This window comes from Scylla paramamosain, chromosome 46 (genome assembly GCF_035594125.1).
Source record: "Scylla paramamosain isolate STU-SP2022 chromosome 46, ASM3559412v1, whole genome shotgun sequence".
Taxonomy (NCBI): Eukaryota; Metazoa; Arthropoda; class Malacostraca; order Decapoda; family Portunidae; genus Scylla; species Scylla paramamosain.
Window position 1 is genome coordinate 9,394,526 of NC_087196.1, and position 26,332 is coordinate 9,420,857.

At 42.3% G+C, this 26,332-nt stretch overlaps 4 protein-coding genes across 11 annotated transcripts in view; 1 reads left to right on the forward strand and 3 right to left on the reverse strand.

Moving 5' to 3' along the window:
* Positions 1-404: 404 nt before the first annotated feature.
* On the reverse strand, positions 405-8,770 carry LOC135094706 (acidic fibroblast growth factor intracellular-binding protein-like). Of its 3 annotated transcripts, XR_010263948.1 has the most exons (8): positions 8,554-8,770; positions 5,255-5,613; positions 4,851-5,049; positions 4,398-4,517; positions 3,674-3,781; positions 3,040-3,285; positions 1,786-2,142; positions 405-1,503 (listed from the first exon to the last, which is right to left on the reverse strand). XR_010263948.1 is itself a non-coding variant. In XM_063995041.1 (7 exons), exons 1-7 carry the CDS (start codon positions 5,667-5,669, stop codon positions 1,500-1,502), a joined length of 1,350 nt encoding a protein of 449 aa, XP_063851111.1. In that variant the 5' UTR covers positions 5,670-5,836; the 3' UTR covers positions 405-1,499. The 3 variants fall into 3 exon arrangements, 1 of the variants encoding a protein (XP_063851111.1); XR_010263947.1 differs by lacking the exon at positions 8,554-8,770 and having other exon boundaries at positions 5,255-5,838; XM_063995041.1 differs by lacking the exon at positions 8,554-8,770 and having other exon boundaries at positions 1,885-2,142; positions 5,255-5,836.
* A 1,476-nt stretch (positions 8,771-10,246) lies between these two features.
* LOC135094704 (sorting and assembly machinery component 50 homolog) lies at positions 10,247-18,991 on the reverse strand. 6 transcript variants are annotated; one of them, XR_010263944.1, is made up of 12 exons: positions 18,859-18,988; positions 17,351-17,407; positions 15,608-15,709; positions 15,102-15,218; positions 14,182-14,393; positions 13,620-13,725; positions 13,198-13,380; positions 12,613-12,699; positions 12,252-12,413; positions 11,625-11,751; positions 10,448-11,345; positions 10,247-10,387 (listed from the first exon to the last, which is right to left on the reverse strand). XR_010263944.1 is itself a non-coding variant. In XM_063995032.1 (12 exons), the coding sequence occupies exons 1-12, from the start codon at positions 18,877-18,879 to the stop codon at positions 11,158-11,160; spliced, it is 1,461 nt and encodes a 486-aa protein (XP_063851102.1). In that variant the 5' UTR covers positions 18,880-18,990; the 3' UTR covers positions 10,247-11,157. The 6 variants fall into 6 exon arrangements, 5 of the variants coding, with proteins under 5 accessions (XP_063851102.1, XP_063851103.1, XP_063851104.1 ...); XM_063995032.1 differs by adding an exon at positions 16,467-16,565 and having other exon boundaries at positions 10,247-11,345; positions 18,859-18,990; XM_063995033.1 differs by lacking the exon at positions 12,613-12,699 and adding an exon at positions 16,467-16,565 and having other exon boundaries at positions 10,247-11,345; positions 18,859-18,991.
* Positions 18,992-19,734: 743 nt separating this feature from the next.
* Positions 19,735-24,401, reverse strand: LOC135094710 (techylectin-5B-like). Its single transcript, XM_063995045.1, has 6 exons — positions 24,188-24,401; positions 23,134-23,391; positions 22,497-22,680; positions 21,730-21,835; positions 21,347-21,489; positions 19,735-21,117 (listed from the first exon to the last, which is right to left on the reverse strand). Exons 1-6 carry the CDS (start codon positions 24,242-24,244, stop codon positions 20,879-20,881), a joined length of 987 nt encoding a protein of 328 aa, XP_063851115.1. The 5' UTR covers positions 24,245-24,401; the 3' UTR covers positions 19,735-20,878.
* An 88-nt stretch (positions 24,402-24,489) lies between these two features.
* Positions 24,490-26,332, forward strand: part of LOC135094705 (tubulin alpha-1 chain-like) — a 26,974-nt gene continuing 25,131 nt past the window's right edge. Inside the window, exon 1 of the mRNA XM_063995038.1 lies at positions 24,490-25,034. Within this exon, the coding sequence (XP_063851108.1) occupies positions 25,032-25,034 (3 nt within the window). The 5' untranslated portion in view covers positions 24,490-25,031. The remainder of the gene's footprint in view (positions 25,035-26,332) is intronic.

Below are 26,332 nucleotides of genomic sequence, written 5' to 3' on the forward strand. Positions count from 1 at the left end.
GTACGATAATTTTGCCAGAAGTACAATAATTTCAACCTGTGTAGTACGATAATATGGCCAAAACAATCTGGCAATGCTGTTACCACCTCAGCTGATGCCGCACGCCGCAGCATCCACGACCTCATTACCAACTCAGCTGCTGCCGCAGAGAGAGTGGGATGGCTGATTGGAAGATCATGGCCCACCCTTTGTTGAGGAGGCGGAGAAAAGAGTGCTGGAAGGACTGGACTTCTCCATTGGGCACTCAAAGCACCTAGGGGCACTACACAAACCAAAAGCCATCATCTGGAAATGCCACAGGCCCTGACAAAAAGAGAACACTGTCTTCTTGTCCTCCTCTGCCATCTTTACCAGCCAGCACACACACACACACACACACACAGGATGAATCAAAGCACAGCAAAATTAATATATATGACTGTATTTTTACACTGTACAAGTCTTGCATAAGTAAATGGAAGCAGCTGCCAGCCTAACCTTTTCCTCCTCACCCACAACACCATTACTAACACCCATCCTCACATTGTCCTTCATTCCTTCCTAACCTTTCCTCGCTCACTTAGTCTTCCACCCTTCCCAATCTTCTTTCCTTCTCCCTTCCTAACCTTTCCTTCCTCATCCTCCTGTCCTCCATTCTTTTCTAACCTTTCCTCCCTCACTCAGCCTTCCACCTTACTAAGATCCACCCAAGATATGACCTTTCCATCCTCACCAATTCCTCACTCCATCCACTCAATATATCCACTCTTTTTACCCTTCCTACGTAGACAATAGACAAGCTGGAGAAAGGAAGACTTAAAGAGGAGATAATGAAGGACTAGACTGAAGAAGTAAAGAAGAAAAGATACAGAAAGAGAAAAATGACTGTGTGGAAAATGAGGGAGAGAAAGGCAGGGAGTTAAAGGAATGAAGGAAGGAAGACAAGATTAGATGGAATGAAAGGAATGAATGAAGAAAGGCAAGGGAGAAAGATGAAAGGTAGACAAGGGCAAGACAAGGACTAGACTAGAAGGACCAAATGAAGGAACCAAGGATCTCTCTATTGAAGGAAAGGACCTCAGAGGAAGCTGGCAGACAAGGGCAAAGGAGAAAGACAGGAGCTAGACAGAGAAAAGAAAAGGACTAGGACCAAATGAAGGACTCCAGGGACTCTAGAATGAAGGAAATGACCTCAGAGGAAGCTGGCAGAGACTAGGAATTGAAAGAAAGAAGACAGGGCAAGCAAAAGAAGGAAGACAGGAGGTAAACAAGAGAAAGACAAGGATAATGAGGACCAAGTAAAGAAACCCAGGACCTCTAGGGTGAAGGAAGGATCTCATAGGAAACTGGCAGCCACACCAAACTGTAGTCCCTGGCTGGGTCGGTCGCCGCGCTGCACCAACAGAGGCACGCAGTAGTTGAGCTCCACACGTGCAAATCCTCCCAGACTCATTGCCAGCCCAGCGCCGTATGACAAACGAACCTCCTGAAGAAGTGTCCGGAGGTTCTGCTTGTAATCGTCAGCTGTGAGAGGAAATTGGGTTGTTAGTGGTAGTGGTGGTGGTGGTGGTGGTGGAGATGGGAAGGAAAAGAAAGTATTAAATCTGTTATTGTTACTACTGCTATAGATATTGATGCTGCTACTACTACTACTACTACTACTACTACTACTACTACTACAATTCTAACCTTTCTTTTGGGACTAGCAATTCAGTGGGCATTTTTTTCACCCTTTTCATTACCCTTGACTATTGCCCCTCTTACAACAACAACAACAACAACAACAACAACAAAGGCAACACTCACTCAACACAAAGTCTCCAATGTTTCCAGTGTTGACAAATGCATGGAGGCGGAATTTGTCGCTGATCGATCCTCCAAACACCCCCAAACACAAAGACCTACCTGGCCATAATATCCAGGGCAGACCCAGCTTCAGCGTACACCTTCAGGAAGATCTCCAGCTCAGGGGACCTCCACCTAGCCTGTCTGCAGGGCTCCACCACCCTCTCCACAGCATCCACAAAGAAATCCCTCAGGTCCCGAGAGTTGTTGAGGGAGCAGCCGATGTTTATAATGCCCCTTGAGTAAATCTTGAAGTTGCTTTCCACCTCTGAGCACATGCGGTCTGGTATCTTCCCTCTGAGGTGGCTTAGGGTGACGCTGTAGTGTGGGGAGAGAGAGGAAGGGTTTAGGTCAGTGTCGGTTAGGTTACTGTGAGGATTTAAGGGTGCAGTGACGGATTAAACAGAAGAATGAAGTCTGTAGTTTTCCTATGAGTTGGCTTAGGGTGACGCTGTATTGTGGGGAGATAGAGGAAGGGTTTAGGTCAGTGTTGGTAATGTTGGGTTAGGTTACTGTGAGGATTTAAGGGTGTAGTGACGGATTAAACAGAAGAATGAAGTCTGTATTTTTCCTATGAGTTGGCTTAGGGTGACGATGTATTGTGGCGAGATAGAAAGGTTTAGGTCAGTGTTGGCAATGTTGGGTTAGGTTACTGTGAGGATTTAAGGGTGTAGTGACGGGTGAAACAGAAGAATGTAGTCTGTATTTCTCCTCTGAGGTGGCTTAGGGTGATGATGAGTTGTGGGGAGATAGAAGAAGGGTTTAGGTAAGTGTTGGTAGCTTTTCAAAGTGTTACAGTGAAGGATTGGTGAAATGATGGGTGAAACATAAGAATCTAGTCTGTTATCTTGTCTTACACTAGGTTAGTGACACAAAAACACTCTCTTTCACACATCCAAGCCCCCCAAAAAACTGACAGACAAACACACACTTTACTTATGACAATGCCACATATGCTAAACCCAGTGAACGAACACACACACACACACACACACACACACACACACACACAAACACAGAAAAACATCCCCCAAAAAAAGAAAAACAGACTTTACATCTTAACAAAACCACACATGAACAAACACACAAACACACAAAACAAACTCACGAACAGAAAAAGAAAACCATCCTAAATAAAAAAGAAAAACACAAAGATTTTACATTAACAAACACACAAACACACAAAACACCCACACAACAACACAAACCACTCACTTCCGATGCTCCTTTTCCCGATCCAGCAGAAGTTTGAAGTCCCTGAGCTCAATGAGGAAGTCCCTGTCGAAATCAGTATCATCCCTGGTGTCTGGGGCCAGCGCGGGGGCCAGGGGGCTCGCGGTGGTCCAGGACGACATCATGAGGGACGCACACACTGAGAAGTCCTCAAACGTTAAGTAGTTCAGCTTGCGTTTGCTTGTCTCAAAGCGGTTGTTGATGATGAAGACGATCGATGCATATTTCCTGTGTGGGGTGCAGGGTTTTGGTTGGGTTAGGTGGTACTATCATTACTGTTATTAATACTGATGCTACTACTAATACAGTAAAATCCCTCTTATCCAGCATCAACGGGACCGCCGACATGCCGGATACTTGAATAGAAGTGAAATTATGTACACAATCACCACCCTACACTCATGCATCTTACCGTAACAAAGATCAGCTGATCTGATCAGCTGCTTACTTATACTAATGCTACTACTACTACTACTACTACTACTGGTGTGTTGGGTGTGGGCATATTTGGTTAGGTTAGGTTAGGATTGGTGGTACTACTATTACTGCTAATCATACTAATACTATACTACTACTACTACTACTACTACTACTACTACTACTACTACTGACTCACTTGGCCAGCGGCGGTGGCAGCAGGAAGGCAGACTGGATATTGGCCATCACTGAGCCAGTCATCTCATCTACGTGCTTGAAAATCCGCTTCACGTTATCAAATTGACGTCTGCAAGCAAATTAACATCAATACATCAACATTATCTTTTTATTTTCACAAAAGATACCTGCATTCGGAAGATTTTGTGAATAAAGAAGCAGAGAAGAACCAAGCTTTTCCTTTCCCTTCTACCAGGACAGTTAAGATAATGCACCATACTCTGAAATACTTCTTCGCCAAACTTCCACTGCTTTCAAAAGGTTTTAGTTGAAGTTACGGAGGTTTTTAAGTGTAGTTTTAGAGTTCTAATTATAGATTAACAAGATTTCTACATTACTGAGAGGAGAAACACAAGCTAGTGATCTCTGTGGCCTTTGAAATGTCATGGTGAGAGAACAAAGTGTTTCTAGTTAAAGTTACACAGGTTTTTAAGTGTGTTTTCTGTGGTTCTAATGACAGATTAACATGATTTCTACATTCCCGAAAGAAGAAAAAGTCTTGGGAACCTGGCTAATCATCTCTGTGACCTTGGAAAATAGTGGCAAAAGAGCAAAGTGTTTTTGAATACAAGCCACTACCAGAAGACCTCCTCAGCAGCAATATTATACAAAAGAACCAAACAGATCTTCAGTCCTTCATTCTGCTAACCATTAGATGCAGTAAAGGGAAAGAGGGGCATACATACCTGCAGGATCTCAGAAGCACACCTGTCTTCTCAGCCACGTCGTCAAGATCCTTCCTGGTTCGGCCCGATAACTTCTTTCCAATGATTTCTCGGATAACGATGTCGTCCAGCTCGTAATACCTGTCAGGGAGGAGGACAAGGCAATGAGTGGATAGTGACTGGATGGGATTGTGTTGTGAGTGTAAGAGGATTAGAATATTATAAGGAAATGAGGGTTGGTTTAAGACGTCATCAGGCCTACACAAGGCAGTCCCTGTATAAAACAAGCCTATTTCCATTTTTTCAGCTATTATTACTATGACTATGTGTGTGTGTGTGTGTGTATGCAAGTCATGAAAAGAAAGCTGAACAATCAAAGCAAAAAACTAAAAAATAAACACCCTAATTTATTTTAACCTAACCATTCTGATAAAAAAAAAAAAGCCTGGCCTAACCTAACCAAACGTGACTCACTTCTCGATGACCATGCGCTGTACGGCGGGCTCCAGCTGAAAGGTCCACTCCTCGGCCAGCTTAGGGGGCGTGAGCAGCAGCTTCTCCAGCATGCCAAAGGTGCGATAGTGGTCCCCAGTGTCCGAAGCAAGGAGGTCCTGCGCCGCCCCCCAAGCCTCCAGCTCCCCGCGCTGCTGCAACACCGACACACACTCCACCACTGCGGCATGGGGTGTGAGGTGTCATGTGTGCAATGTCAGGTTTTTTTTGTATTTCTGTGGGGTTCATTGGTGCTCAGTCAGAATATAAATTGATTAGGTATTTTACACACAAACTGACAGAGAGGGGAAGGGTAATTTAATAAAATAGGTGTACACACACACACACACACACACACACACACACACACACACACACACACTCACCAGAGTAACCCTGCACCCATAACTCAAACACTTCCTGATCAATAATCGTGTAATTTCCAACAAAAATATCCACTTCTGGAATCATGTTGACCTCCTCACTGCTCCTGCTGATCGGCGACAACTGAGATGCCTTTCCCTTCTCTCTTATTGTTCTTGTTTTTTGGCGTAGAGGGCTGCCCACTGCCGCCAGTAGGTTGGGCAGGTCAAGGATGTTGGTCCCGAGGGCTTGGTTGGTCGCGGAGCACAACGCAGTGGGAATAGAAGCGAGGGCTGAGTAGGGGCGAGTGTTCAATAGTTTCCTCCACCGTGGGGGCACCAGGGGCAGTGCGGGTGTGGTGACAAGCCCAAGCGATGCAGAACTGCAGGTAAACAGAGAGTGTTGAGAGGCCCAGACGAAGGCAAGTGAGGGCAACATCTGGCGTCCGGGACTGTCTCCTTAGCTATGGCTGCTGGGAGGAGTCTCTCAGATAGTCTCATGGGTGTGGAGTGGAGGGCGTCGCTGAGTGAACAGTTCTACGATGAATGGTACAAATTGGTTATGATTCGTCTGACAGAGTGGAGTGGGAGTGGGTGGGGGGGGGGGTGATGTTGACATGTGATAGGGCCATCTTCGCCGCAGCATCCACGACCTCATTACCACGGTGACCAGCGTTGCAAAACGTACGATAATTATTGTACAAGTACAATAATTTTTGCCCGTGTACGATGTATAATGAGACTCATACGATAATACGATAATTTGGGAATTCGTACGATATTTTTATGAAATATAAAATAATTTGAGTGAAAATTAATGTTATCAATATCGGGTAATGCAAAATTTCTTATATAAATTTGAATAACAAAATAAAAACCTGAAAGTGCCAGATGTATTGCGTGTGTGTGTGTTTGTTTGTTTGTGCGTAATGTAAGTGTAAGCATTTTTTTTCTTATTCGTATTTTTTCTCTCTCTCTCTAGATAATGTGTGTGTGTGTGTGTGTGTGTGTGTGTGTGTGTGTGTGTGTGTGTGTGTGTGTGTGTGTGTGTGTTTAAGCAAACTTAACCTAATCTCTTGAACTACAGGTGTGTGTGTGTGTGTAATAATAATAATAATAATAATAATAATAATAATAACAATAATGATAATAATAATAATAATAATAATAATAATAATAATAATAATAATAATAATAATAATAATAATAAACGCTTTATTATTTAGGCAGTTAACAAACTGAAAATGTACGCGCGCGCACGCGTACATTTTCAACACACACACACACACACACACACACACACACACACATACTGCATAAGCATATATACAACGAAAGACAAGGCAACACACACACACACACACACACACTCACTCACACACACACACACACACACACACACACACACACACTGCATAAGCATATGTACAACGAAAGACAAGGCAACACACACACACACACACACACACACACACACACACACACACTGCATAAGCATATGTACAACGAAAGACAAGGCAACACACACACACACACACACACACTGCATCACCATCTGTACAACGAAAGATAAGGCAACACACACACACACACACACACACACACACACACACACACACTGTATCACCATCTGTACAACGAAAGATAAGGCAACACACACACACACACACACACACACACACACACACACACACACACACACACACACACACACACACTGCATCACCATCTGTACAACGAAAGATAAGGCAACACACACACACACACACACACACACACACACACACACACACACACACACACACACACACTGCATAACAATCTGTACAACGAAAGACAAAGCAACACACACTGCACCACCATCTGTACAACGAAAAATAAGGCAACACACACACACACACACACACACACACACACACACACTGCATCACCATCTGTACAACGGAAAGTAAGGCAACACACACACACACACACACACACACACACACACACACTGCATAAGCATCTGTACAACGTAAGACAAGGCAACACACACACACACACACACACACTGCAACACCATCTGTACAACGAAAAATAAGGCAACACACACACACACACACACACACACACACACACCTTGAAAAAAACACTGAATATTTACTGGGAGGGACTGGAAGGGAGTTAGGGAAGGTACCACTCTGATAGCGTCACGGCTGGGGAGGGGGCTTGTGACGTCACGGGGGGTTGATGACGTCACAGCGAACGTTATTTACGTACGTACGTATTTCATTTTGAAAATGACCCCTCTAAAAAACGCAGCTAGACAGGAATGCTTTATAAATTCAGACTTGCCACATTTATTAACTAATGCCACAAATAACAACACATTTCAAAACGCAGTAGTATTAAAGATATTTAAAAAGAAGTATCTGGAAACTGTTAGAACATTCACCCCATTTAAAATCGTTCAGATGTTCACCCATTCTGGCTTAAACATAACGAAAAACACTTTAAAAAATCTAAACTATTTTCTAAAACCATTTAAAGTGAGCTACAAGCACAAATAAAAAAAATTACCGAAAAAAAATTCAATATTATTGGAAGTTCAACACGAATAAAAACAAGTGTACGGTGCACGCATTTCACTGAGCGGGACGGCAACACACTTAAAAAAACACCAACTATTTTTTAAAAGCAATAAGAACCTAGTACAGGCTGAAATAAAAAATCGAGTTTGGGGACCGTAAAAATATACGCCGAAAACGGCCCTCTTATTTACACAAAAACAACGCCAAAATCACCACTTTTCAAGCAACACACGCGCTCAAATAACTTAAAAAACAACGAAATATTTTTACAAACCATAAAATCTTAGCTACAAGCCGAAATAAAATACTTAAGAAATAAGAAAAATAATACTGGAACCGGAGGGGGCGGGGGAGCCTTATCCAAGATGGCGGCGGAGGGGGCCAGTGGAGGGGACGACCAACCCTTCTCACTCATTTAAACCCTTGCCAAACTTAAACTAAGTAATGGCAGGTATATCTAACGAGCGGATATTAAAGCTAGGTCATGTGGCTCCGCTTTGCGACAGTATTGGTTTAAAACACTCACAGATAAGATAGATAATGACTGATAAATAGAGATGACCCAGATTGTTTACATTTTCATTAAGTTAAATTTTACGGTTTTTAGCAACGAGACGAGGCTGACACAGGGATATATTGTGCTGGAGGTTAGGTGAGATGCGTTAAAATGAGTTAAAACCGTGGATTGTTCAGTTATTCATTAAAAAGTTACGTTAAGTTACCTAAATTTATTCTAACACTTCCTGACCTTACCTTCCCTGTGGTGGTGATGGTGGTGGTGCCTCCTTGTCACTATGGCTGGCTGTCTAGCACCTTCTCACAGCCAAACTTTTCTTTATTTTGCTTGTTTTCATCCACTGCTGCCTTCGGGTGTCCACTGCTAGAGCCCGTGCCTTCCTCATTACCAACTAAAGAAGGTTTAACTCATGGGTAAGCCTTGGCAGCCACTGTGTAGGCGTGGTTACACACACACAAAAAAAAAAAAGAAAAACACAAATTCTGTCAGGCTAGGAGTTGAAACAGACGTGTACTAACGCCACCCATAGATGCGACACACTGACTATCTTGTCAGGCAGCAGCTGAGCGCAGCGTTGCCAGATTGTTTTGGCCATACTACACAGGTTGAAATTATTGTACTTCTGGTAAAATTATCGTATATATGTGATTATTCCAAATATTATGCAAAACTGCCACTTTCCAAATACAGCAGAATTTAGGTTTATATATATATATATATATATATATATATATATATATATATATATATATATATATATATATATATAGAGAGAGAGAGAGAGAGAGAGAGAGAGAGAGAGAGAGAGAGAGAGAGGAGAGAGAGAGAGAGAGAGAGAGAGAGAATATATATATATATATATATATATATATATATATATATATATATATATATATATATATATATATATATATATATATAGCGCTGCTTCTCTAGTGTAAACTGTGTGAAAAAAAAGACAGAAATAAGCTAAAAACAGGAACCGTAAGAGACATCATCCTAGCGAAGTCACATCCAGCAGTGACTGTACGACCTTCAAGCCATCAATCAAAGTCAATGATAAAAAACATGACATCAAGGGTGCTATATTCCTCCAATGAAGAGAGTGCCGGGGCTGCTGACGACGTGCCGGATGTATAATTATATAGAAGAACAAGACCAGTAATCTCCTACATAGTAAATAAACAACTTAACGAAGTGTCCTGTAGTTTTTCTCCAATTATTAATGATATGTATTTAGGAAAGTGTTTTGTTTGTTAAGGGCATTGTTGTTTTTTTCATTACACACACACACACACACACACACCTCTCTCTCTCTCTCTCTCTCTCTCTCTCTCTCTCTCTCTCTCTCTCTCTCTCTCTCTCTCTCTCTCTCTCTCTCTCTCTCTCTATATATATATATATATATATATATATATATATATATATATATATATATATATATATATATATATATATATATAAAACCTAAATTCTGCTGTATTTGGAAACTGGCAGTTTTACATAATATTTGGAATAATTACATATGTACGATAATTTTGCCAGAAGTACAATAATTTCAACCTGTGTAGTACGATAATATGGCCAAAACAATCTGGCAATGCTGTTACCACCTCAGCTGATGCCGCACGCCGCAGCATCCACGACCTCATTACCAACTCAGCTGATGCCGCAGAGAGAGTGGGATGGCTGATTGGAAGATCATGGCCCACCCTTTGTTGAGGAGGCGGAGAAAAGAGTGCTGGAAGGACTGGACTTCTCCATTGGGCACTCAAAGCACCTAGGGGCACTACACAAACCAAAAGCCATCATCTGGAAATGCCACAGGCCCTGACAAAAAGAGAACACTGTCTTCTTGTCCTCCTCTGCCAGCTTTACCACCCAGCACACACACACACACACACACAGGATGAATCAAAGCACAGCAAAATTAATATATATGACTGTATTTTTACACTGTACAAGTCTTGCATAAGTAAATGGAAGCAGCTGCCAGCCTAACCTTTTCCTCCTCACCCACAACACCATTACTAACACCCATCCTCACATTGTCCTTCATTCCTTCCTAACCTTTCCTCGCTCACTTAGTCTTCCACCCTTCCCAATCTTCTTTCCTTCTCCCTTCCTAACCTTTGCTTCCTCATCCTCCTGTCCTCCATTCTTTTCTAACCTTTCCTCCCTCACTCAGCCTTCCACCTTACTAAGATCCACCCAAGATATGACCTTTCCATCCTCACCAATTCCTCACTCCATCCACTCAATATATCCACTCTTTTTACCCTTCCTACGTAGACAATAGACAAGCTGGAGAAAGGAAGACTTAAAGAGGAGATAATGAAGGACTAGCCTGAAGAAGTAAAGAAGAAAAGATACAGAAAGAGAAAAATGACTGTGTGGAAAATGAGGGAGAGAAAGGCAGGGAGTTAAAGGAATGAAGGAAGGAAGACAAGATTAGATGGAATGAAAGGAATGAATGAAGAAAGGCAAAGGAGAAAGATGAAAGGTAGACAAGGGCAAGACAAGGACTAGACTAGAAGGACCAAATGAAGGAACCAAGGATCTCTCTATTGAAGGAAAGGACCTCAGAGGAAGCTGGCAGACAAGGACAAAGGAGAAAGACAGGAGCTAGACAGAGAAAAGAAAAGGACTAGGACCAAATGAAGGACTCCAGGGACTCTAGAATGAAGGAAACGACCTCAGAGGAAGCTGGCAGAGACTAGGAATTGAAAGAAAGAAGACAGGGCAAGCAAAAGAAGGAAGACAGGAGGTAAACAAGAGAAAGACAAGGATAATGAGGACCAAGTAAAGAAACCCAGGACCTCTAGGGTGAAGGAAGGATCTCATAGGAAACTGGCAGCCACACCAAACTGTAATCCCTGGCTGGGTCGGTCGCCGCGCTGCACCAACAGAGGCACGCAGTAGTTGAGCTCCACACGTGCAAATCCTCCCAGACTCATTGCCAGCCCAGCGCCGTATGACAAACGAACCTCCTGAAGAAGTGTCCGGAGGTTCTGCTTGTAATCGTCAGCTGTGAGAGGAAATTGGGTTGTTAGTGGTAGTGGTGGTGGTGGCGGTGGTGGAGATGGGAAGGAAAAGAAAGTATTAAATCTGTTATTGTTACTACTGCTATAGATATTGATGCTACTACTACTACTACTACTACTACTACTACTACTACTACAATTCTAACCTTTCTTTTGGGACTAGCAATTCAGTGGGCATTTTTTTCACCCTTTTCATTACCCTTCACTATTGCCCCTCTTACAACAACAACAACAACAACAACAACAACAAAGGCAACACTCACTCAACACAAAGTCTCCAATGTTTCCAGTGTTGACAAATGCATGGAGGCGGAATTTGTCGCTGATCGATCCTCCGCGGCCCAGAAGAGGAAGAGGAGAGTAAGTGTGCAAAGCTGCCGCCCAGTACATCTGTGGGAGAAGTGAGAGTGAGTGGGGATGTGTCAGTGGGGAGGTTGCTGTGTGTGTGTGTGTGTGTGCGTTTGTGTGTTTATGGGTGTGTGGCTGTGTTTGTGCCTGTTTCTCTCTCTCTTTCTCTCCCTATTTCTGTCTGTCTCTATTTCTGCTTGTGTTCTCTCTCTCTCTCTCTCTCTCTCTCTCTCTCTCTCTCTCTCTCTCTCTCTCTCTCTCCATTTCTGTTTGTCTCTATTTTGTGCCTCTATTTCTCCCTGTCTCTCTCTCTCTATTACTGTCTGCCTTTCTCTCTCTCTCTCTCTCTCTCTCTCTCTCTCTCTCTCTCTCTCTCTCTCTCTCTCTCTATTTCTGCCTGTCTTTCTCTATCCCTCTATTTCTCCATCTCTCTCTTAATTTCTCCCCGTGACTCCCCATTTCTCACTATCTCCCTCACACATCAGCCAATCCACTGACCCATATACCTCTCCCACACCCCCTCCATCCCTCCCCATACTCACATCAGCCCCCAGAGAACACCCGTCACTATGGGGCCCCACACCACACATTTCAAAGCCACGCAGGTTCATGGGGCCGCCAAGGAGGAACCGGTCTGTGATGCAGTGTGTCTTGTTGTTCCTCAGAGGCAGCAGGTGGCCGGCTACCAGGCTGCCTTGGATCACCTGTTGGAGGAGATCGGGTGTTTGTTAGTTGACACACACACACACACACACACACACACACACACACACACACACACACACACACACACACACACACACACATACAACATACCCGAATCTACACACACCACAACTACTACAACTGCTACTTCTACTACTACCTACATTCCTGACCCTAGAGAGTAGCAGGCAGCCTTACCAAGTCCCCAGGGAGAGGTACGTTCACTTGTAGATCCAATTCATTCTTTAGGAAGCCAATGTCGCCGCCTAGACCAGCCAGTTCATTCTACAAGGGGGAAGGAGTTATAAATTTTCCGAGTATGGTGAATAATAGACGTAATGAAAGGTAATAGATGTTAGAATTTCACTGTACAGATGGGGACATATAGAGGTGTTGAGGTGTTGGTTAGATTACGTTAAGTTAGGTTAGGTTAGGTGCAGTTTAAATCAGTTCAGGTTAGATTTGGCACACTGGCTTAGTTCACAGGACTTTTTCACTGTTCACTAGTTAGATTAGCTGCACTGGTTTAAATTTGGAGTGTTGGCAGGTAGTTGGGAGACCAGTAGAAAGACCTGGAGATGGTGTAAGGACATGAGGCCAGAGGGAAGACCAAAGAAGACCTGGAGATAGAGTGTGGAGGAGGACATGACAAGGAAACCATTGAAAATATTGAGAAAGACCAGAAAATTATAAGAAAACCACTAGAAACACCAAATAAAAAGCTAAACTTGATGTAAATGATAATAAAAAACACCCTCACACTTATCACATCACCACCCTTACCTTAATGGTGAAAGCAACACCATCTGAGGGGAACACCAGGTCGTCTCTCCTGTCCACCTTCAGTTCATGTCTCAGGGAGGACTTGAGGGAGTGACCGGCCTGTTCCCGCACTGCAAAGGCTGTGGTGCGTGACAGGCAGGCCAGGTGACGCCACACTCCGTCCAACACCAGCTTTTGTTGCACCTGTTGTGGGGTTTGGGGAGAGGAATGTGAAGATGTTATGGTGATGGAAACAGGAAAAACTATATATAATCCCAAAAATTAACAGGAAAAGTGAAAAAATAAACAAAGTAACTCAGACAAAACTCGAAAGATAAATATAAAATGACAGGAAAGCAAAAAAAATAAAAAATAAATAAAAAACAAAAAAAATAAACAGCAATTCAACTCAACCCAACACAACACAAGGCAAACAGACTGACCTGCGGCGCCGAGTTGAAGGCGAGGGACAGGAGAATACCACGGTCCAGCTCCTTGTACCCGGACCAGGGCGACTCTGAGGCTTGCTGGTACACGCTGCTGCTTAGACTGGAGGGGTGGTGGTGGGGGAGGTATATGAGGCAGGAGGAGAAGATAAAGGTGCAAAATAATAATAGAGAAGGATGAGAGAAAGAGGAACAGGAGGAGGATTAAGAGATAGTGGGAAGGAGGAAGATAAAACAGTGAAATGATAAAGAGGAAGATAAGAAATGGAAGAGGAGGAGGAAGATTAAGAGACAGTGAAGGAGGAGGAGGAGATAAGGGATGAAAACAATGCAAAAAAGGAAGAATAGAAGAAGAGGAAAAGATAAAAGAACAAAACAATAAGGAGGAGGGGGAGGAGAGGAGAAGAGTAATAGGAGGAAGAGGACAAGGAAGAGAAGAGATCAGATATAATTATTTTGGCAAAACAACACACACACACACACCTAAAACACACACACTCACAGACACAAAACATCCCCACCCACACCCAAACATCGCCAAACACCCCCAAACACTCACACAGTGCTTGCTTCATTATGGAAAGGCTTGGTAAACGTCGTGTGAAAGGATGAAGTTCGCTTGGTGCCATGAGAGTATTCACAGCTGGCCTCTTCCCCGCGTCCAAACACGTTTCTGAGCACACCGCCAGTAGAGACAGACCCTTCGTTGTTCCCCACGCTGGTGTTAATCTTGGCCCCCAGGAGGTTCGTTTCCCGCACTTCAAATGTTACCTGCAGTGACGGGGTGGTGGTGAGGTTGGGTGAGGTAAAGCTGGAGTGGTCAGGAATGGTTGACGTAAACTTGGAAGGTTGAAAGGTGAGGAATGGTTGGGTGGGGTGAGGTAATGTACTAAGGGTAGGTAAGGTTGGAATAAGGTGAGGTGAGGTTAAAATGAGGTTAGGTTAGGTGAGGTGAGGACGGGTAAGGAAAGGTTGATGTGATAAGGAAAGGTTACAGTGAGGTTGGGTGAAGTTGCAGTGAGATAGAGAGGCTGAAGTGTTAAGATTGCAGTGAGGTTGGGTGAAGTTGCAGTGATATAAAGAAAGGGTGAAGCGATAAGATAAGATTGCAGTGAGGTTGGGTGAAGTTGCAGTGAGATAGAGAGGTTGAAGTGGTAACAAAAGATTCGAGTGATTAGATGAGTGCTCCTCTTACATAAAAAAATAAATAAATAAACAAACTACTGCTTCTCGATAAACAAAAAAACTATTATCATCATTTCTCAGCAGCCAGACACCTCAACACCCTCACACTTCACTATAAACAACCCAAAAACAACAAAACAACAATTATTTACACCACTTCCCACCAGCTACACACCTCAGCACCTTCATATTTCACTACAAACAAAAAGAAAACAACAAAAATAACAAAACATTTCAACAGCTTCATATTTCACCTCAAAACAACAATTATTACCATCCTCGCCAGCCACTCACCTCAATGCCGTCCTCTAAAGCATCCGGCCCCTTGTATGTGTCAATAAACACCCCGACGTCCTTAAAGCAGCCCAGGTTAGACAGCCGCGTCCTTGCTTCGTGGATCTTCATTATCACCTGCAGAAAAATGGTGGTGGTGATGGTGGTGGTGAAACTGTTGGTGGGTTTTGAGTTAGTTTGTTTGTTTGTTTGTTTTATTTTTTTTATGGTGTTGTTATTGCTGCTGCTACTACTATTATTACTACTACTACTACTACTACTACTATTACTGGTAAAATTACTGTATTTCTCTTCCGTCTGTTTCCTAAGACAACAATAACTACTACTACTACTACTACTACTACCACTACTACTACTACTACAACAACAACAACAAAACAAAAACAAAAAAATAAACCACCTTTCAACAACAACAACAACAAAAACAACAAAATGAAAACACTTCCTAAGACGACACCACCACCACCACCACCACCACCACCACCACCACCACCACCACCACGCACCGTCTGGAAGTCCTGGGCGGCAAACACATCCCTTACAGTGTTGATTACGATGTCATCCTTGGTCCTCCCCAGCCCGTCCACGTGGACCCTCTGCACTCGGGCCTGTGAGGGAGACACTGGGTTAAGTTCAGGTGCCCTTCTGTAGGTGAAATATACATGGAAAAATAGGGAAATAAGAGCAAAGGTTAGGGTAAGTTTAAGGGGGAAAGTTTCGGGTATTCTCAAGAGTATAATATTGACAGGAATGTAAGTAAATAAAAGGGATGTTAGGTTAAGTTTGGGGAGTTTCTAAGGGTAAAATATACATGGGAAAGTAAGGAAGTAAAGGGGAGAGTTAAGTTAGGTTTGTGGGAGGATGTTCGGAAAAGTTTGGTGAATTTTTTTTCGTGGTAGGATGTGCACAGGAAAATAAACAAGTAGGGAATAGTTTCAGTTAAGTTTGGGGATCTTTTCTGGGTTAGTATTATTCACAAAATGTATTAGTGTATTAGCACATACCATTACAACAGATATGGCCACAGCAGAAGAGAGACTGTATATATTTCCCTCTCTCTCTCTCTCTCTCTCTCTCTCTCTCTCTTCAAATTCTTCTTGCTTATTTAACCCAAGCATCTCTACTTACACCCTTTTAAGACTTGTTCCCATTAACTTAACCCTTGTATATAAAAAGAAATTAAATAATTAGATCAATAAAAAAAAGACCTTCTGTTAACACATTCAATTTTACACACACACACACACACACACACACACACACAGTTTAAAAGACAGAACATTACGATCTTGAATCAATCCTGCAAAAAACACAATTAGCTAACAACACACACACACACACACACACACACATACCCCCACCAACCTTAATCTTCTTTAATTTCATTTGCATCGCCTTCCTTCTCAAAAAAGCCAGTCTCTCCCTGACACTCCTTAGCCTCCTCTTTCTCTCCCTCTCCTGGCGCTGGAATGAGTAAGGCAGAATTCAATGCCTACTCTAACATCTCCTCTCATCTCAACACATCCTGCCAATACTCTCTCTCTCTCTCTCTCTCTCTCTCTCTCTCTCTCCATCACCTCAACACTCTTTCCATCACTTCAATATATCCTGCTCTAATGTTTCTCTCCACCTCGACACATCCTGCCTCTATTGTTACTCTCTCTCTCTCTCTCTCTCTCTCTCTCTCTCTCTCTCTCTCTCTCTCTCTCTCTCTCTCTCTCTCTCTCTCTCTCTCTCTCTCTCTCTCTCTCTCTCTGTCTCTCTCTCCACACACACAATGGCAGTATAAAAATATTCTCCTGCTGTAGCCACACTAATAAATTTCTTCTGGGCAGACAGACAGGCAGACAGACAGAAAAATAAGATAGATGCACAGATAGACACAGGAAGGAAAAAGACAAAGATAAGATAGACATACTGACAGAAATAAGACAGACACACAGATAGACACGGGAGGGAAAGAGACAAAGATAAGATAGACATACTGACAGAAATAAGATAGACACACAGATAGACACAGGAAGGAAAAAGACAAAAGATATGATAGACACTGACAGAGATAAGATAAAGAGAAACACAAACACAGAAAGACAATAAACACAGACAAACACAAAGCAGAAAGACATAAAATGCAGACACACAGACAGACAGACAGAAGAAATACGAGAGATAAAAACACCGACAGAAGATAAAGACAGACAAACGTACAGACAGAGGTTAGTGACATAATTCTTTAATATATAGCCTACCTTAAGAGCCTGTAGGTCCATCTTGACACCCACACTGCCCTCATCTGTGTCGGGACTCTGCCAGGGAGAGAGAGAGAGAGTGAGAGAGTGAGGGGAGAGACTGCAGCTGGATAAGTATATAATGATCTAAGGAAACTGCAAAATACCTGCCAACTTTCCTATCATGGAGGTAAGGTAACACTACAGGAAGGGAGATTAAAGACATAGAGATAAAAGGAAGATTAGATGAGGTAATGATAAGAAGGAATATGAACGTAAAAGAGAAAAAGAAGTTAGAGATAAGAGAAGTTAGAGATAGAGAGGGTATCATAATCTTCTAAATCTTTCTTTCTTTCAATTTTCTTTATCTTTCTCAACTAATTTTGCTTATACATCTTTCTATCTCTCATCTTTCCCTTAGCTAGTCGTACTTCTAACTGTCTTCGCTGCACACGTAAACATCTAACCATCTCTTCAAACTGCTAAGGTAATTTGACTTATCTATCACTCTGTTCCTGCCAGTCTCCTCCCTAAACCTACCATGTCTGGCTTCTATCTGTCACCTTAAGCTCTCTCCTCATTGTTTACTGCGAAAACATCATTTATATCACATTTGCTAATTAATTTTACATATTTTAACTCCTTCATGTTAAGTTCCTTGCCTTGCCAGTTAGGTTTGGTTAGTATGGTTAGGTTAGGTTAGGTTAGGTTAGGTTTAGTTTAGTTAGGTTAGGTTTAGTTTAGTTAGGTTAGATTAATTTGGTTAGGTTAGCAGCCATGGGGAAGGGGCAGCCAGTCCTTTTAGGGAAGCATTGCCAGCGAGTGTTACTGTTGTGTTACTTATTTGCCAACACAGAAAACACGGTCAGCTAGAAGGATAACACTCTGGAAGAACTCAGGAAAAAACAGGGAAGGAAAACAGTCAGGGAGAAGGAAAAGTCAGGAAAAAGGAAAACACATTAGGTAGAAGGAAAACAGGAAGAAGGAAAAAACAGGAAAACACACAATCAGGGGGAAGGACAACAGTCAGGAGAAAGAGGAAAGGTCAGGAAAACAGGAAAACAGGAAAAGTCAAGAAAAAAGTCAGGAGGAAAAAAAACGATCAGGAAAACAAGGAACACACACAATCAAGCAGGAGAAATAACTGTGATGGTGAAACACAAACCCCGCAGTGAACGAACCGTGAATAACCTTGCAGTGAAAGTACCCCATGAATAACACTGCAGTAAATGATTGCAAAGTACCCAATGAATAACATACATTGAATAAAAAAAACTCCCCTTGAATACACCATGACACTGCAGTAAATGTACGCCGTGAATAACAACAAATAACACGCAAAACTAAACTAAATCTAGCCAATGTTTACAAATGAAAGACGGGAGGAAGGAAGGAAATGTAGGAAAGTCTGAATAAAAACACGAATTTCTCTCAATCACGATAATATTTGGGTCATTTCAGCCTCCTGGTGTATGCCTAAAGAGTCCTCCGATAGGCCTAAGGTGGGGAAATGCGATAAATATGCTTACTTTGGCGTGAACGGTGCCCATACTGGTGGTGCATCAAATGTTTACTGTGTTGTGATGTGTTGACCGGCCGCCCAGTGCTGCCAACCTTGCCGAGATGAGTGGTGTCACTGCTACCAATCCTTCCAACTATGAATTGCTTAAAGTATTATTATGTAAGAAATACAGATTAGGTTTATATTGTTCTAGATGATCAACTTCAAATCATTAAATGAAAAAAAGGTTAAAAATAAGTTTATTATTATTTTTTTTTCTCGGTCAGAAGTGTTCGTGCTTATTGGCCAGTGCTGTCAACCCTTCTTATTCTTATTACATATTATTACTATCATTATTATTTCGACATGTTAGGTTTTGAATCATCTGTTTTTCTTCTTTCAGTATTTCAGCTATCTTTTCCCCCATTTCATTAGGACACAGTATGCTCCCCCAATCTCCCCACCTCTCTCCTTCTGGACACACTCACTCATATAATATTTCAGCCACAGGGTCAATTTCCAGGTAACCTCCTCTTCACATCTTGGAGAGAGAGAGAGAGAGAGAGAGAGAGAGAGAGAGTGGGGAGGTAGGAGGAAGATTGCTCTATATATTCTGACTTGACAAGTACCATAACTAATACCGTGAATATCAAAACATTTCAAACTTCAGTAATAATGAAGAAAAAAAATAAAATAAAATAATCAGATTAAAAAAAAAATCATAGGCTTAAAAAATGCTGAAACCCACAAACAGGGCTCAACAGGAACAAAAGAAAAAAAAAACAATTGAAAAAATATGTGCATTTCTTTTCAGACAATTCAAAGTTACTTGAGAGCAGAAATAAACTCAAGGAAGTTTGAAAAGAGAAGATAACAGAGTGGAATGGGACAATAGTAAATACAGTAATTTATTTTGTTTATTGGTTTATTACAGAAGGAATATACTACGTAAATTATTGTATTATATAGGCCACACACACACACACACACACACACACACACACAGTGGGTCCCAAACTTTTCATCGTGTTAGCGTTTTAAAGTGGCACATTAAGCGTGTTACCCCTTTCACAGAATGTCACTATTGATATGCCTGGGCACGCGGTGAGCGGTGATGGGGCTGCTGCGTGGCGGTGTCCTGAAGCATGCCCGTGGAAACACGCCTGGCTTGCCACACACTAAGATACATATTTCTTAATTGATTTAACTTTATCATTAATAATAATACGTTAACTTTACAGCTTTACATACTAAGACCAAGTCAACATAAATCGTAATGCCAGGTACTGCAATGTCTTCTTCATTAGCAGAATTCTTCACATTTTCGTCACCACTCCATTACCCATGAAAAGTTGCTGTATTGCCGCCAGGGGGGACTTACCTTCACTTTGCTGTTATTAAATAAGAACAAAAAAAAAACTTACCCTCACTTTGCTGTTATTAAATAAGAACAAGGAAATATAATAACAAAAGAACTCTCTCTCTCTCACACAAAAACACACAGTGGAGACAGGCGCACTGCTGTACGAGGAGCCAAGCTGTGGAACGCGCTCCCACCTCGCCTAACCCAGGCACCCTCTCTTAACACTTTTAAGGCTAGAATTGAGAAATTTCTGCTAACAGATAATGTTTAAAGCCAGACTGAGGATTTTATAGTCATCTTTTCAAGAAAATTTTACTCGCTAATATATCTCTATTTTATACTTTTATCTTATTTTATTGTATTTTTATTTTATTTTTATTTTTATTTTATATGTATGTTTTTGTGCATGTGTAGTATGTGTGTTTCTTTTATTGTGACTTTTTACCTTTGGGATTTAATGGTAAACAATTTATTCAAATCTTTTACATTAATATATAATAGTTGTAAGAGACTTATGTATCTGAATGTATTGTGATTGATGTGTCTATCGTAATTACTAAATATCTATTGTAACCTGAGTAATAACCACTTTGGTGGATAATAAACAAATCTGAATCTGAAAAATCTGAATCTCTCTCTCTCTCTCTCTCTCTCTCTCTCTCCTCTCTCTCTCTCTCTCTCTCTCTCAAGGCCAGGCAGATCTAGGGGAGCGGCGGTAGGAAGCAGGTGTTTCAAAACTCTGCCTCATTGGTGGCAGTGGACGGATGGCCATGTAGGCGCTCTGCAGCCCCTGAGTTTCTTTCCAGGTGTCCCACGTGATGGCATGAGGCCCTCCCTCTCGACTGGGTAGCGCGGCGCCCGTCAGGTGAGACAAGTGGCATTGGAAGTACCACCACCCGCCCCCGTAACGCTTGGCACAGTGTTCTTTGAGAGAGGGAGAGGGAAAGAGGGGGTACCTGTGAGTCTGTTCGCCTTATTTAGGGAGTGGGTCTTAAAGAGGGAGAGAGAAAGAGAGGGTCTGTTGTGAGTCTGCCTTATCAGGGTGAGATATTGAGTGAGTGTTTAGTGAAAGAGAGGAGTCAGTACATCTCTATCTATTTGTCAATCTGTGTGTGTGTGTGTGTGTGTGTGTGTGTGTCAGCAGGCTCCTCACCGTGGTCATCCGTGTCGTTGTCTTTGTCGTAGGTGGAGAAGGGTCGGCGGTGGTGGTGGTAGCCGAAGGAGTCCCCTGTGGTGCTCTTGGCCGTCTGGTACCCCTCCACGCTCAGCTGGTAGCTCTCTGCCTCACCCGCTATCCTGCAGGGGAAGCACATGGGACCAATTAAATTTTCATTCCCAGAAACTAAGACTACCTAACCTAGCAAAACAAGAGGTTATAAGAAAAAAACCCAGAACAGAAAAAAAAAAAGGAGGCGAAAGGAAAAGAAGAACGAATATGAAGAAGATAAATGGAAAGAGAGTAAACACAACGAGAAGAAAAATCAGGAGGAAAGATTAGATACACACACACACACACACACACACACACACACGTACTTGAAACTGTTCCACATTCCCTCAGCAATATTCCCATCCCAATCCTCAAGTAAGACGTACAGCTGGTGAGGAGTCTGGTTGGTGAGGGCGTGAACCACTTCGTTACCTGGGGAAGAAAGAGGAAGGGGGGAGAGGGAGAAGGAAGAGGTAGTAGAAAATCATTATATTCATTCTGCTTTCGATAATGGAAGGATGATCTCTCTAATGTAAGAGTTAATGAGGGTTTTCAGTCTTTTATCGCTATCATAACTACTGTTTCAATTTTTTATCCCTATTTTTTTTTTTTGGTAAACTCTTTCAGGTCGTGTTTTAGGTCTTTTTTTATGTTCTTTTGTGTTTCTGTCTTCAAATCTTCTTCATTTTTTTTTCTCTCCTTCGTCCTCATCCAAAACTCTCCCTGCAGATCACTAGTCATCTCATTACTCTGTCCAGATAATGTTAAGTTCCTATGATCTTATGTGTTTCTGTCTTCCAGCCTCTTTCATCCTCTCTCTCTCTCTCTCTCTCTCTTTCTCTCTCTCTCTCTCTCTCTCTCTCTCTCTCTCTCTCTCTCTCTCATCCTTACGTATCCAAAACTCCTTATTTTCTCACCCTCTCTCACCCTTACCTATCAAAAACACGTCATTTTCTCACCCTCTCTCACCCTTACCTATCCAAACATTTTCTCACCCTCTCTCACCCTTACCTATCCAAACCTTATTTTCTCACCGTCTCTCACCCTTACCTATCAAAAAACACGTCATTTTGTTACCCTCTCTCACCCTTACCTATCCAAAACTCCCCGCGCAGGTCACCAAAGCCCTCCCGGTACTCCTTCCACGTCTTATTGAAGTTCTCCCTCAATACGTGATTCTCGTGTGTCGGGTGTCTGGCCAGCATCACCGTCCAACCGCCCCCCTCTCGGACCTGCTCACATACCACCTCCCGCGGCGCCAGTCCAGGAGGCTTCACCTGTGTGTGGGTGTGGGGGTGTCAGGTGAGTGTGTGACGGCACGTGGGGGAGGTGAATGCAAAAAAGAGGAGGAGGAGAAGGAAAGGTGTGTGTGTATGTGTGTGTGTGTGTGTGTGTGTGCTAGTTTGGATGATTTGGTGAGGAGATATGATAGGAGGAGGAAGAGGTCTAGAAGAAAAATATATAGGAAGAAGAAGAATAAGAAAGGTGCCACAGAAGAAAACAAACACAAAATCAAACACACACACAAAAAAAAAACGAATAAAAAAAAAGAGAGAAGAAAGAAAAACGAAGCAAATAAAGTCTGTTAACGATATAACTTGCAAATTACATGTGACTTCCAAGATCAGAATTAAGATTACTCGTCAGTTCTAGAAAAAAAAAGAAAAAAGAAAAAAGAAAAAGAAAAAAAACTGAGCAACACTTCAAACCAAGATCAAGATTAAGCTTACCGCGACAATCTTCTTAGTAGAGCCACGTGTTTTGGCCGCCCAGCAATCCTCAGGCATGGAGGCTTCAACCAGCGAAGTTAGGGCGTCCACACCAGCCTGTAGCTCCCTTAGATCACCCCGTACCTCCTTCAGGGCCTTCATGTGACCCTGCAGCGTGGCCAGGTCCCCGCGCACCTCTTCCTGGGTCTCCTCCAGGGCGCGTATCTGTCTGTGTAAGGTGTCTAGCTGGTCCCGCCTTCGTCCCCGGCGTGAGGCAGCCTGTGACACGATGGGGGTGTTAAACATAGCAAAGATGAGGACCGGTTGTTTGCTATGAGGAGGAGGAGAAGAAGGGTGTAGATGAAGAGGAGGAAGAAGAAAATAAGTAGGAGGATTGCGAAAGGAAAAAGGAAGAGGAGAGAAAGGAGAGGACTGTAGTAAAGAAGGTAGATTCAGGGAGAACGAGAAAAGTGAATGCAAAGATGAGTGGAGAAAGACAGATGAGGAGGAGAAGGGGGAAGAAAGGTGCGAAGGGAAGGAGGAGGAGAAGTGTGAAGACTGAAATGAGGATAAAGGGAGGAGGAGGAGGAGGACGAGAAAAAAAAAATGAGTAGAAAAGGTGTAAACAAGAAGGAGGCGGAGGAGGAAAAATGATAAACAGGAAACGGAGGACGGAAATGATGAACAGGAAGAGAAGATAAAAAGAAAAGGAGATAAGATAAAGGGAAGAAGACTTAAAGGATAATGACGGATAAGATAAAGAAAACGGAGGAGGATTGTGATAAATAAAGAAAAATAAAACGAAGAAGGCGGGAATAGGAAGAAGAGGAGAGAAGTATGACGAAAAAAGGAGAAAGAGCAGGAAGGAAAATGAAAAGAAAAGTGACAGTGAATAGAAAAGAAAAGCAAAGATGAAGGTTTGTGCAGATTAATGTGAAGAGGGAGAAAATTAAAGAAGAAAGGAATTATAAGCGTCTCTCTCTCTCTCTCTCTCTCTCTCTCTCTCTCTCTCTCTCTCTCTCTCTCTCTCTCTCTCTCTCTCTCTCTCTCTCTCTCGTTCACCATCATCACTTACCTCCAGAAAACAAAAGAAAAGCAGGAACAAACAAAAAAATCCTCTTTGTAACTCCATTATTGAATGAAAACAAACAAAACAAAATTAAATCATAAACAATTATCTCGTTACTGGAATTGTTAAAGGGTTGTTAAGAAAATTGTATCTGCCACTTCTATTACTACTACTGGTAATACTGCTGCTGCCACCACCACGGCTATGTGGATACTGAGGAGGTTGTGACAGGCAGGCAGACAGACAGACACACGAGGCCGGATGGATGATGTGAAGTTAGTACAAGTGCCCTCTTATGATGTCCGCACACACACACACACACACACACACACACACACACACACGAGAGTAAGATAATTTAAATACAGAGTGATATTGATGTCTGTTGTTAACTATTACTACTATTACTATTACTATTATTATTTTTTTTCCCTCGTTTATTGTTCTTCTTCTTCTTCTTCTTCTGCAACAACAACAATAACAGCTACTACTACTACTACTACTACTACTACTACTACTACTACTACTACTACTACTACTACTACTACCTTTACTACTACTACTACTTCTGCAACAACAACAACAACAGCAGCAGCAACAAAAACAACAACAACAACAACTACTACTACTACTACCATTACTACGACCACCACCACCACCAACAACAACAACAACAACAACAACAACAGCAACAACAACAACAACAACAACTACTACTACTACTACCACCATTACTACGACCACCACCACCACCACCACCAACAACAACAACAACAACAACAAGACAACTGCTACAGGATTTGCGTCAGCGGCATTAACGGGCAGCCATGATTCAGAGGATGTACACGTGATGGTAAGTGTCCTGTCTCTCTGTCTGTCTATCTCTCAGCTGTCTATATATAGCGCTTCCCTTCTCGGCCTGTCCTACTTCGCCCGCCATGCAGTTTCCCATAAACCATTCGCTCTCTCAACACGAGTAATGTAGAAATCTTGTTAATATGCCTTTAAAAACCCTTATAATTTCACCAAGGCTGTTTTCAAAGGCCACAGAGATGACTGCCCAAGTTCTCAAGAGTGTCCTGTTTATAATGCAGAAATCTTGTTAATCTGTCACTAGAACCTTTAAAAAACATGATTTAAAACTCGTGTCTCTTCACATTGACTGATTTTCAAGGCCAGGAGATGACCAGCCGGGTTCTCACGAGTGTTTCTTCTGTTCATAATATAGAAATCTTGTTAATCTGTCACTAGAACCGTAAGAAACACACTTTAAAACCCATATATAACTAGTAAGACTATTTTCCAAGGCCACAGAGATCAATAGGCGGGCTATGGAGGGTGTTTTTCCTGTTCACAATTTAGAAATATCGTTAATCTGTCCCTAAAATAATCCCTAAAATAATCCTGTGCACCGTTAAATATTTTCACCCGTTTTCTTTCTCTCGTTTTCTGTTGTATGTGTGTGTGTGTTGTCATTATATCAAAGAAGGGAGGGAGGGAGGGAAGGAAGGAGGAAGATATGTGAGAGGAGGAGGAGGAGGAGGAGGAGGAGGAAAAAGAGGACAGGACAGGATCAAAGAGTAGAAGAATGATAATGATGAGGAGGTGAAGGAGCAGAAAGACGAAGAGTAGGAGGAAGAGAAAGGAGGAGGAGGAGGAGGATAGGATAAGAAGACGAAAAAAAGAGAGACTGAAGGAAGGAGGAGGAGGAGGAGGAGGAGGAGGAGGAGGAAAATAACAAAAGAGGAAGAAGAAAGTATATACAATCTTGAAATAATGCTCTTATTCTGAAAAAATACATTACTCTCTCTCTCTCTCTCTCTCTCTCTCTCTCTCTCTCTCTCTCTCTCTCTCTCTCTCTCTCTCTCTCTCTCTCTCTCTCTCTCGGCGAATTCCTATGGGTCATTAGAGAGAGAGAGAGAGAGAGAGAGAGAGAGAGAGAGAGAGAGAGAGAGAGAGAGAGAGAGAGAGAGAGACGGACAGACAGACAGACAGACAGACAGACAGACAGACAAATAATAATAATAATAATAATAAAGTATGTCTATTTATAATCTCACATCAATTTCTTATAGTCTCGAATCTCAGAAAGGAAAGTAGGTACGATAATTCCTCACTGAAGTACGATTATCACAAAAATTTCCTTAAAGA